Below are 13,114 nucleotides of genomic sequence, written 5' to 3'. Positions count from 1 at the left end.
CAACCCTAGATGGCACCTCTGTTTCCTGTAGGGCTTCCTCAGCATGGTTCTTTTGGGCTGTTTAGTGGACAGTTACTTCTTAACAACACACCCATGGTGGTGGAGCTGGGGGAAGAGAGGCAGGCGGGAAGCCCTTAGCCATGACTGCTACAGAATTACTGCTCTCCTTCCAGCTTGCCATCAAGAATCACATTTTTCTAGTAGTCCAGATGCTGGGGTGCTACACAGAAAGGGGCAGAAACAGGACAAGAAAAGATTTGTTTATACAGGTCCCTTTATGGAGACATACAAGAGATATATGACCAAGTATATGTCTGCCTTACCATCACCCATTCCACCATATTGTGTCTTCCATGTTCCACCAGCCCTCCCCAATACAGCTTGTCCGTGAATCTAGTCACAGTAGAGAACATTGCACCCAAGAATAGAGGGAAAGGAAGCATGGCAGAAACTGTGAATGTGAACAATGCAGATGCCCAAGCAGAAAGAGACACTCTCTGTGAGACACAAGCCTAGTTGGCATACCTCCTCCTAAAGACCAATCCTAATCACTCCTGGACAAGAGCTTCTTCTGCTGGGAACAGCTCATTCAGCCATCTCTCTGATACATACCCTGCCAGAGCCCTGGGCATTGGGCAGACAGATGGGATACAAGACTCACAAGTAGTATGTATCATCCTAGAGGCTAAAATAAGAGCTCCCTGTCACATTTGGGCTTTGTTGGGGGATTAGCAAAGGTGGCTAAAATTTTTCCCTGCCCCAGAGGACAGGTTCCAACAAAAGTCTGGAGAATGGAAGGCTAAGACAGATTTATCTTCCACCTTACATAACCAGCCAGCAGGCTTACATGTTTAGCCAATCCTCTTGTCACTGAATAGAACAGCTGCATTTCTAAGACTCCAGGAGTATTTCTCTAGGACCGTGGTCGGCAAACTGCAGCTTGTGAGCCACATGCGGCTCTTTGGCCCTTTGAGTGTGGCTTTTCCACAAAATACCACAGCCTGGGCGAGTCTATTTTGAAGAAGTGGCATTAGAAGAAGTTTAAGTTTAAAGACCACTGCTCTAGGAGGATGGGAGGTAAGATCCAGACTCAAGCACATAAAAGAGAAATGTGCTTTTTAGACCCTTGATTACTTAAGTTCCAGGCAAGACTGACAATGTACCACCAATTCCTTTCATTCCCACACATGCTTGAGGCCTTTTAGGTCCAGAGGAGCAGGCATGGTCCCCAAACAGGACACCACTCCACTCACTTTCCATGCCCACTCCTCCACACAAAAGCAAGAAGAAAAATTCACTGAGCACTGCTTGCTCTTAGGGTCCAGCTGAGGCTGAGCTGGAAAGGGAGGGGATGCCTTTGACAAGAACAAAGGCTGTATCAGACTCAAGGGAATGAGACTTTTCAGGAGCGATTTTTCACAATGGGGACTCCAATAAAATAGGCAAATTAAACTCCTTTGTGCCTGACGCAATGGCAGCAGTGGAAGCTATAGCTGGAGGAGCTAGTGGGTCCAAGGTAACTGCTGGACATGGCAGTGGGAAAAGGGGAGGAGAAGCAGGGCTCAGTTCATAACTCTACAGTGGCCTGAGGATATACCATGGGCCTTGGTTTCACCTCTAATTCTGGACCGAGAAACCTCACCCCCTTTCCTTGGGGATAATGCCTTTTTAAATATGCCAGAGTTGATAAATCATCAAGAAGATTTTTTTCACCCCCTTCTAGGGATGAGTGAAATCCCTTAAGGTTTCCCTCTGACCTGCCTGGTTAGCAATTCAACAGGAAAACACTTCCCACGGAAAAATGAAAGCAGACTTCAAGTGGCTTTCCTTCTGGCTGACTCCCATATAAATGAGCTGCCTGTAGTCTGACTCACAAGAGCTCAAAACATAAAAATGAAAAGAGGAAAAAAATAGTTGCAAGGTAAGGTAGAGGCTTGCCTATCAGATGGGACTTCTATGGGCCTAAACACAGCAGGCTGCCAGGGACTTGTCACAGGCACCAGCACCTGAAAGAAAACTCAGGAAGAAAAGGGACAGTGGAACACTCTCCAGACAGAAAGAACCTGGGCTATCCAGTCCTTTTACTTTTTTAAGAAAAGTGATTATTCAAATGTCAGTTAGCTGGCTGTAGACTTGAGACTGTGACCCATGTATGCAGACTCCTGAGTTCAGGACTAGATCAGAGTCACTCTGGATCAGGACCCCCTGCTCCACATCCCACCCCATGTCCATGCCTAGAGAATGTGGTTTGGAGGGAACCTGGGCTTAGTTACTAGCCTGGGAAGTATAGCCTATCCATAAAGGCAAACCCAAGCTCTCTAGCTCCACCGACAATGTTCTACTAACAGGTCCCCTGACAAGGCAGCCAGACACCCATCATCCTAATAGACTAGGTGATTAATGTGGCTATGGTCCCCCTCAGCACCAGTTCTTTCCCTTCTCATTCCCAAGACTGCAAAGTCCCCACAGGCAGCAGCTGCCCTAGGTGACCATTTGATCCAAACATTAAAAAAGAACACATCCATCTATTCACTGTGGAGAAGAGGCAGTCATTTCATTTCAAACCACTACATTATGCATCCCTTCTGGGGAGAAAAAAAAAAAAAGACAGAAAACCACTCTAGTTTTACCAAGTTCCCAACCCTAAGTAGCTCTCTGCTCCTGCTCCTTCCTCTTCTGCTTCTTGGTGGACAGTTCCAGATGTGTCACTGCATTTCAATGATTCCCTCTAATGATAACACACGCTCAGAACAAATCACAGACTCTGATCAATTTAGAAGGCAACTCGCACAAATACCTGCAATCTAGTTCTAATCTTGTTTGTTTCCATTCCAATTATCGTGCATCAATGGTTTAAAAATGGGAACCGTCTGGTGCGCACACCCAATCCATTTAATAGAGGATAAATCTGGTTATTGTGACCCTTTCTTCTTTCAGACTCAGGACAGCACAGAACATCTCAAGGCGCTGACTGGGCCAAATCAGCTCTAACTGTTTTTCAACTCTTCAAGGATTCAATTAATCATAAAACCAATTCCATTCTGGGCTCCATCTGTCTTGTCTCCTTCGGGGACTAATAATCACTCACTGTGTGTTTTTATACACTAGTTGAACTGAAATTAAGACTGATTTCATCATGGAGCACTAAAAAAGAAAATGATTTCTTGAAAGAAAATTTCAAAGCTATTTTAGTGTTCAGACTGGATAAAGATATTATTAAATAAACAAAAGAACATTTTTTAAAACTTCAAAATTCTTGATAGTCTGAAATAATTCCTGCCACCCAAATCCTAGGAGAACTAGAATCTCTAAATGTTATATCAAACAGCAGAGACACTCAATTTGTCCTTGGGCATCAGCATAGCACAGGTACTCAAAAAAACAAAAAAACAAACAAAACAAAAAAAATAAGGAAAAAAAAATTTGAGTCAATTTGATATTTAATACACTAGAGACCAAGTGCACAAATTCATGCACCTGTGGGGTTCCTTGGCCTGGCCTATGGGATCAGGCCAAAACCGGCTCTGACATCCCCTGAGGGATCCCAGATTGCAAGAGGGCGCAGGGTAGGCCAAGGAACCCCACCGCACAATCGGGGCTAGGGAGGGAGGGAGCCAAGGCATGACCAGCCCATCTCGCTCAGTTCCGATCAGCTGGACCCCAGCAGCAAGCTAATCTACCTGCTGGAGCATCTGCCCCCTGGTGGTCAGTGCATGTCATAGTGAGCAGTGAGCAGTCTTAGCATATCATTAGTGTATTACCCTTTGATTGGTTGAATGGATGACTAGACAACAACACACTTAGCATATTAGGCTTTTATTACATAGGATAAAAAAAAAAAAAAAAAACTAGCCCTGGCTGGTTTGGCTCAGTGGATAGAGTGTCAGCCTGTGGACTGAAGGGTTCTGGGTTTGATTCCCGTCAAAGGCACATGCCAGGGATTATGGGCTCTACCCCCGGGGGAGGGGGGGGCGGCAGCATGTAAGGGGAAGCCAATCAATGGTTCTCTCTCATCATTGATGTTTCTGCTTCTATCTCTCTCTCCCTCTACCTTCCTTTCTGAAATCAATAAAGAAATATATTTTTAAAAATCTAGTCACCCATCTTGGGGCTAATAATTTAAAATTTGAAATTATTTTATTTTGAGTTATCTATTTGTGGGAAGGAGATGGGGGAGAACATGCGCCATTATGTCTTAAACTGGTGAGGATTTTAAACCCTCACAACACCCCACCACAACTACCACCAAAGGGCAAGAAATGTGTTTTTTATCTTCTGTAAATAGCCAGGCTCTCCCAGAAGCATTAAAGTGGCTGCCTTGGCAAAAACTCAAGATGCAACTCTCACCTATCCCCAACTGATCTCTCATCCCTCTAGGATTGGCTCTTTACTAAGAACAGGGGCATGAAAGGGCTATAGCCCGACCAGTCAGTCTGGAAGCATTTCCAACTTGTCAGCAGGTTTCAGTATTTAGTGAAGCTTATTTTTTTTACTTTCTATAGTTGCAAAGACAAAGCATCTCGTCATTCCAGAGTCCAAAGTGCCTAGTTGCCATGGTATATCCAGCACAGCTTTCTACACCTGATTATTACAAAATGGCCCTAACACAGTGCAGGGGAGACACTGCAGTCAAGGAGACCAATATGTGACTGCTTTATTGCCTTAACAGTTTTAAACTAAAATCATGACTTTCAAAAACTCCCAAAGTGAATGACACAGTTATTCCAAATTTATTATCAAAGATGCTTTGTGAGTCATAGTGGCTCTAAAAATCTATCAGTAATCACTTCTTAGAAACAAAAATATAAAATATCCCTTTAAACTAGGGGTGTCGAACTCAATCAGAGAAGGGGCCAAAATCTAAAATCCAGCCTAAATCGCGGGCCGAATGGTTTACTGAACAGTCATAAACTGACAATGTCATAAACTGACAGCGGAGTGCAGTGATGACAGCACGGTGCGGGCCACATTGCAAGGCCTGGCGGGCTGGATTTGGCCCGCGGGCCTTGTGTTTGACACATGTGCTTTAAACAATAAATCTTGCCTAATTCTAATTAATCAGAGCACCATCATTCTTAAACATTGGACAATGCACACATTACTCCAAAAGCTTCCACCTCAGTCATTCCTTACTTATTAAAAACAAAAGTCACCTCCTAAGCTCTTTATTAACTAATCAATAGTGATACCCAAGATATATTGTTAAATGAAAAAGCAAATTGTAGAATCATATATACACTGAGTGTCCAGATTATTATGATAATAATCTGGACACTCAGTGTATATCTCATATAATAAAAGGCTAATATGCAAATTGTCCCCTCGACCAGGAGTTCAACCAGCAGACAGGCCGGTTAACCGCCCATGTCCCCTCTCCCTGGCCAGGCTGGCTGAACCCCACCCATGCACGATCATGTACCAGGCCCCTAATACATACATACACACACACACACACACACACATATATAAGCACACACACAGGCCAGATTATTATGTGTTCAGAGATCATAATAACCTGGCCACTCGGTGTATGTAGTAACCTATATTTTGTATAAAAGTAGGGGAAAAAACACTATATTGGTGTGTGTACTTAAAAGTGTATGACACTCTCTAGAAGACATTGACAACACTGACTGTCTTGAGGGAGGGAAACTGGACGCACAGGGATGGAGTGTTTTTACTATGGACCTTTTGTGATTGAATTTTAAACCATTCTATATAATAAAAGCCCAGCAATCGAACGGCAGAATGACCAGAATAATCAGTCAACCAGTTTCTATGACATGCACTGACCACCAGGGAACAGACACTCAATGAGGAGCTGCCCCCAGTGGTCAGTGCACTCCCACAGTGGAAGAGAGAGAAGAAATGATATGTGAGAAACAGTATTTCACTGTAGTTTTAATTGGTCTTTATTTTATGAATGAGGTTGAGCATTTTTTTCACATGGTTAAGTCATTTACATTTCTTTTATTCCATAATTTGTGTGTATCTACCCCATTTTTCTACAAGTTATTAGCATGTTTCTTGTCTATGTTTAGGTGTTCTTTATATATATTAGTAATGCTATGTTGCTAATATAAGTTGTAAACATTTTTTCCAGTTTATTATTTTTTGAGACCACTTTAGACTAAATTCTTAGGTTGGATATTTTCAGGCCACAAAAGGAATATTATTTTTCCAGTCCAAATGCACTTTAGGGCTGCACTGGGTAAAGAATTTTCTGGAGAATTCCTCTCTCTTCTATTCAAAGCCAAATTGCCTTAATATCTCCATTTGAGTGGGAGATTTTCATCTTCCTAATTCTCCCTTTCACGGGCTGTAGGCTTTGTCCCCAAGTTACAAAGCCTCTTAAAACCAAAAGCTCTTGGCCATTAGGGAATGGCAAATGTCCCCAGTATAGCTGTAAGTTTCCTTGTTCCATCTCTCTTAGGATTTGTGCTTTCCGTTATATTTGTCTTTAAGCCTTCTCTCTCTTTCTTGCAGGGTCACAGTATAAAGAATATGATGTTATTAATTCCCCTTTAGTTATGCAAAGCAGTGGCCCTACAGTTTGTCAGCTGAATTGAGCATTTAAAGAAATGTTTCAATATCTAATCCAGTTATCTTCAGATATTCTGAACCAAGAATACTTATTGGAAAATGTAAACCACCATTTGCTAAATACAGAAATCTCCCAGTTCTGTTTCATTTTGTTACTTATATTTGTAACTAAATTTTAAACAATAATACATATACACTATTTTAAAAATCAAGCAAAATAGAAGAGAAAAATAAAAAGCTTCCCTGCTCTTAGTGACTTAATTCCTCTCATCGATTTCTGTTGAGTTCAGATTTTGTGTTAGGCCATTTAATTTGTACCTGGAAATGCTGTGGGTAGACTTAGGTACCAGTTTCCATTCTCATGAAGCTTTCACTTTTTGGGGAGTTGTGGAGAGAGGGGAAACACAGACAGAAGACCTGGCATACACAGAGAATTGCATATATTAAAGAGTTATCCAAACAACAATAGCTAATGAAGTTGAAAGGAAAGAATTTTTCTGGCTAGAGTTATCTAGGGATGTAATTAAGAACGAGGTAGTGAGTAACAAAAATCTGATGGTGGCTACACAGAGGATGTGGAGGAGGCAGGAGCAGATCACAAAGATAGATTAAAAAAAAAAAAAAAAAAACACGCTAAAGGGACAAGTTAAGCAAAGTGATGCCTATTTCCCCAAAATGAAGTCTTGGTTTCTGTATACGCAGGGTGATTGGTCAGGCTTACAGTTTATTTTTCATTTGTCATTAATTGCCATTAGAAAAAAGAAATAAGACTTTGAATGTGGCTTTAAGAGCTATAGCTATGGCCAATCTTGGTTAATATGCTAATCAATTTAATAGATAAAAAATGGTTTGAGCAGCCCTAGCTGGCTTGGCTCAGTGGATAGAGGATCGGCTGGTGGACTGAAGGTCTTAGGTTCTTTTCTGGTCAAAGGCACATGCCCAGGTTGCAGGCTTGATCCCCATTAGGGGATTGGCAGGAGACAGCCAATCAGTGATTCTCTCTTATCATTGACTAGAGACCTGGTGCACGGATTCATGCACTGGTGGGATCCCTCGGCCTGGCCCATGGGGATCGGGCTGAAACTGGCTCTCTGACATCCCCCGAGGGTGCAGGCCAGGCCGAGGGACCACACTAGTGCATGATCAGGGACTGGAAGGGACTGCAAGAGTGCTCCAGGCATGTCCAGCCCATGTCGCCAAGTCTCGATGGGCCAGACCCCAGCAGCAAGCTAACCCACTGGTCAGTGCACATCATAGCAACTGGTTGAACGAACAGTTGGACACTTAGCATATTAGGCTTTTATTATATAGGATGTTTCTATCTCCCCCTTTCCCATCCTAAAACCAATAAAAATATATTTTAAAAAATAAATGATTGAGCATCTCCCCTTTTACTGAAAAAGTGTAAAAAATAATTTTTTAGCCTCACCTGAGGATATGTTTTTATTTATTTTTAGAAAGAGGACGGGGAGAGACAGAGAGAGAGAAACATTAATGTGGGAAACATTGATCTGTTGTTGCTGTATGTGCTTTGACTGGGGATCAAACCTGCAACCTAGGTATGTGTCCTGCCTTGGGGTATGGGATGACACTCCAATCAACTGGCCAAGGCAGGAGTGTGAAAATTAGCTCCTGTAGTCAAGAAGTCAGAACTAGTCCTAGAGATCACATTTGAACGTTTATTCAAATGCTGGCATCTAAAATGTCTAACCTCATCACAATCTCTAGCCTTCTATGTTCAGTTGCAAATAACAAAGTAATGACACTATTTTTTAAAAGCACACGTTTAATTCTCTCTCACATGTAGATGGTTCCAAAATCAGGATAGTGGCTAAACTATATCATAAAGGACCTAGTCTCCTTTGGTCTTTCCTCTCTATTACACTCCTCAGCATGGAGGCTTTTTGTCCTTGTGCTTTTCACCTCAGTGGTATAAGCAAACTGCTGTAATTCCAAGACAACTATAATAAGGTAGGAAAAGTGGGCACAGTCTCCTTACCTTATTATAAGAGAGCAAAATCTTCCCTAGCAAACATCTCTTTATGTCAAATTGGTCAGAACTGGGTCACTTGCCCATCTCTAAATCAATTTATTTCCATAGAGAATAGGATTACTATGCTTCTTTAGACTATTGATGGCTCATTTCTTAGCAGAAGAGGGAATCCCCTCTCTGAACACATTGCTTCCCTTATAATATCAAGATTCCTTAAAATAGATTTTTATTTTTTAAAAAGTTGTTTAGTAGATAACAACAGAGGAAAAAAATCCACAGGATTCATTCACCAACTAAATAAGGAGAAAGGAGACTCAAATATCATTGAGAAGTTTCAAGCTTGGGTAACTACGACAATCATACTGCCAAGAATAGATTTTAAAAAAGAGAACATGGGAGGAAAAATCTAGTTTGTGAGAGAGACAAAAATGAATTCCATTTTCTTATCCTCACTTTGAGGTGCAATTAGGTAGTCTGGTGGAAATGGAGGATGAAACCTGAGAAGAGCTGGACTTCAACACAAACATTGTTCAACCCACAATGAGGTAGGACTACTAGCAAGAAGACAGGGCCAGAAAAATCTTGGTGAATAGCTATAATTAGGAGATAGTAAGAAATGGTGTCGCCATAAAGGAAAAGAAGAGGGAATAATTAATTACTGATATAGAAGGGACTACAATCATGTGGCAGCCAAGAAGTAAAGTTTCCAAAAGAAAGCAGTGGTTGACACTATAGACTGCTACAGAGATGTCGATGATTCCAAAATACTCTTGAAAATGTTCAGGGATGGCAGGAACATAACACTCATGTGCACTTATTTGGATCCCCTTTTGTCTACCCTTTCAAGAAGTTTGGAAAGAAAGAAAAGTACAGGTTGTCAGGTTAGAGGAAACTGGATTAACAAGTTAATGGTGGCACAGGGGTTAGTGGAGAGGTTACTGAGAACACTTATAGGCTAAGAGGAAGGAGCCTAAAGAGTGACCATGTAACATTCAGTGGCACATCAACTACATTTATGTTAATTCTTTCTATTTGATCTTGGAATAACAGCTTCATATTTAACACCCAAGAAGTTATTTCTTCATCCATAGATGTGTGTGAAGGCCTTATTAAACAATTAAGACAAGTAGGAAAATATTCTTACCTTTCATAAAACATTGACAATTTTCAGGATGTTCAAAAGCCTGCTGCTGACTTCCAAAAGTTCTGGTACCATACAATGTTGTCACTGCAATGGCCCTCCAGTGAACCATCAAAAGCCCAGCTAGACTGTTTTGAATATAGCATTATGCTTGTTGCCAAAACAATAAACTACAATATTTTATATCTGTCTATTTAAATTTTAGTGATAATGCATAAATGTTAATACAGTCTTACCCTCATACAATCACAGAAAAGTCTTAATAATACCACATATTGGCACAGCCCCCAGGTGGATTATGGCCTGCTAACCAGGCCCAATACATACTTCTTAAGTCACTTAGTCTCCTTCAGCTAAGAAGTGACATCAAGATATTACACAGCTTCCCCCAAGAAATGTGTTTCCAGAAGCAATGGCAAGGAAGAACTAGGATCATTTGTTTATATTGAAAGTGGAAAGAAAGTACTTGGGATTAGGAAAAAGATTTCCAAAAAGGGTCTGGAAAAAGATGTTAATGTTTGATTTAGTTCTTTTATGGCTTTAAAAAAAAAAAAAAAAAGTGAGCCTCAGTAAGTTCTCAAGACTCCAAAGCCTTAGGAGGATAAGACCTGGGACCTCTCCAGGGCTGGAATCACAGCTATCAATGACAAACTTAAATCCTTCACTTTTTCAGTGGTTGCACAAGCATCCTGGGAGACCAAGGAAAATGGAGTCCCTTGGAGGCCATAGCCTTGACTGCCAAAAACTCAACCACAGAAAAATCAGGGCTTCAAGATCAAGGCAGGTTAGTGTTGAGAGAAACAAAGGCCTGCAGTGCTCTCAGTCTCTCCTCATGGAACAATTTTTCTGGTCTTCTCTGCTTTTCCCCTTAATTTACTATAAATAAATAAATAAATAAATAAATAAATAAATAAATAAATAAATAAATATTTTTTTTTAAAGATGCTAAAGTCTCCAATGTTCAAGATGTTCAGAATAGCCTATTTCCTACAGCATCACAATCCCTGCATCCAAGCAAGACAACCCTAATAGTCACCACCCATTCCCTTATAGCTAGAATCAGAATATTGGTTTCTGTTTTAGAGAAACAAATTGTCTTAAGATATTTTCAAAACTGGAAGCAACTATAGATCCAATAGAAAAACTATAGATTAAGACATCTTGATATTTTTAGCATGAGAATAAGCATGCACTCTTTGGAGAGATCAGCCTTCTAGCACAAGCCAGACTAATTGAAATTTAAACAACTCCCAACTCAGAGGGTCGGATAACCTGATCGCATGTTGACTGGTTCCAGACAACTAGGAAGAAGACACTTTCTTCCCAAAAGACCCTCCTTGGTCAGGTTCATAATTTATTCATTACCAGATGTATGTAAGTAGCTTCACTTCCAAAAGGATCAACTCTTGGGAGTACATCTCCCTTCCTCTATGACTGATATATAACTTTTTATTAGCTTTGAATAAAACAGAGAATGTGATCTAAAATATGTCATTAAGCCTGAAATGGTTTGGCTCAGTAGATAGAGCACTGGCCTGTGGACTGAAAGATCCCAGGTTCAATTCCAGTCAAGGGCATGTATCTTGGTTTCGGGCACATCCCAAGTAGGATGTGTGCAAGAGGCAGCTGATCAATGTTTCCCTTTCATCGATGTTTCTAACTCTCTATCCCTCACCCTTCCTCTCTGTAAAAAATCAATAAAATATATTAAAACATGTCATTAAATGTCCATATATATAAGATGAGGGGGGAACAGAGAATCATAAATGGTGACATCCTGGGTGAAAATTCTTATCTACTTGAAATAAGAGCAGAATCAAACCCTTACTCTAGTTTGAGATTAAAGTGAAATAGGGATAGGGATGTACATAGTTTAAGTGTACCTTTTCCCGGGCCATTCCATCTAAGAGTAAAGCTAGAATTCACCTAAGGGCCCAAATAATCCTGGCTGATGAGAAGTCCATTCTTCCCCTCCCCATCCCTTTATTTTTTTTTTCTTTATTGATTAAATTATTACATAAGTGTTCTTATCCCTCCATTGCTCCTCCCGACCTCCCCACCCCCCACCCACGCTCATGTCCTCACCCCCCCTGGTGTCTGTGTCCTTTGGGTATGCTTATATGCATGCATATAAGTCCTTTGGTTGATCTTTCCCCCTGACCCCCACCATTCCCTGTCTTGTTACTCACCTGGAAAAGGCAGCCCCCAGCACAAATGCAGCATACTCCTTCACCAGAGGCTCTGTGCTATTCAGCCCATTGATCACCACTTGAAGGCCACCGAAGGAAAGCAGGTCCTGTGCATTATCCATCTGCAACAAAGGCACTGCTTAGTACAGTATCATCAAGGAAAGAAGAGCTCTTCCTATAGCCTTTCTTTTAATGACTATTCAAAAACAAAACTAAAAAGTCAAGTGAAAAGCAATGGTTGCCTTTCCAACAAGGAATGAGTTTATAAAAGCAAACTAAATTTTTAAATAATTTTAAATTTGAGAACTACTAATTAAACTAACATGATTTATGAGCACTTGTATGGAAACTGGTGAAATGGAACCTATTCATTGCTTAGGCCAAACATGTCCTAGAAAATTCTAATATTAATTCTAGTCATAAAGTTTACTCCTAACATACAAGCTATTAACAACAAAGATCCAACATCAGCAACACTACTAAATGGTGCCATGTTTCCTCTTGATGTCTAACCCCAAAGGGGGGCAGTGGAAGCAACAGACATTTTTTTAAAGTTTATTTTAATTAGAAGTCAGGGACTATAAAAGGAGCTCCACTGCAGGGGGAGGGGGATTTGGCAGAATAATAGAAGAAGTAACAATAGTATCCTTCTCTTCCATCTTCCTCACTTCATACAGTCCAAGGTTGACTGAATCTGGACAATCATGATAAAAGCTGCACAAAAGCCTAACACTCAAAGGCTTTAGTCTAGACCTGCAATACTGGCTAGTAGCTATTTATTGAGCAGTGCATAACATTTGCATTATTACATAAAGTTCTATCATTCAGCACCGGGCTAGGCTATCATTTAAGTTCCAAAGCCTCAAGTCCAGACAATCTATCTTTTTTTCTATGTAAAAGGGGACATCTCCTTTCCCAAGAGCCATTGGAATCCTGGAAAAACCCTAGCTGGATTTAGCGCAGTGGAAAGAGCATCAGCCTGTGGACTGACAGGTTCTGGGTTCGATTCCAGTCAAGGACGCATGACCAGGTTGTGGACTCAATCGCCAGTAGGGGGCATGCAGGAGACAGCCAATCAATGATTCTCTCTCATTTATGTTTCTCTCTCTCTCTCCCTCTCCCTTCCTCTCTGACATAAATACAAATAAAAAATCCTGGAACAAGAAGAGCTTCCTCAGAAAGGTAACTGGATGCCAGTTTCCTATGGAGTGGCTTCAAGTATCCCTTGAAAATATCTTTGTTGCTACA

General features: G+C 40.9%; 1 protein-coding gene across 4 annotated transcripts in view; it reads right to left on the bottom strand.

Annotated features, from left to right (window-relative positions):
- SIL1 (SIL1 nucleotide exchange factor) overlaps positions 1-13,114 on the bottom strand; it is a 170,896-nt gene that overhangs the window by 37,256 nt on the left and 120,526 nt on the right. For all 4 annotated transcript variants that reach the window (XM_084885096.1, XM_084885093.1, XM_084885095.1 and 1 more), the window contains exon 7: positions 11,867-11,988. In XM_084885096.1, the coding sequence (XP_084741222.1) occupies positions 11,867-11,988 (122 nt within the window). The remainder of the gene's footprint in view (positions 1-11,866; positions 11,989-13,114) is intronic.

The sequence above is a fragment of the Pipistrellus hanaki genome (assembly GCF_964339955.1).
Source record: "Pipistrellus hanaki genome assembly, chromosome: 5".
NCBI classification, from domain to species: Eukaryota; Metazoa; Chordata; class Mammalia; order Chiroptera; family Vespertilionidae; genus Pipistrellus; species Pipistrellus hanaki.
Note: the sequence above shows the minus strand (reverse complement) of the source record. Positions and strands in the feature narration are given on the sequence as shown.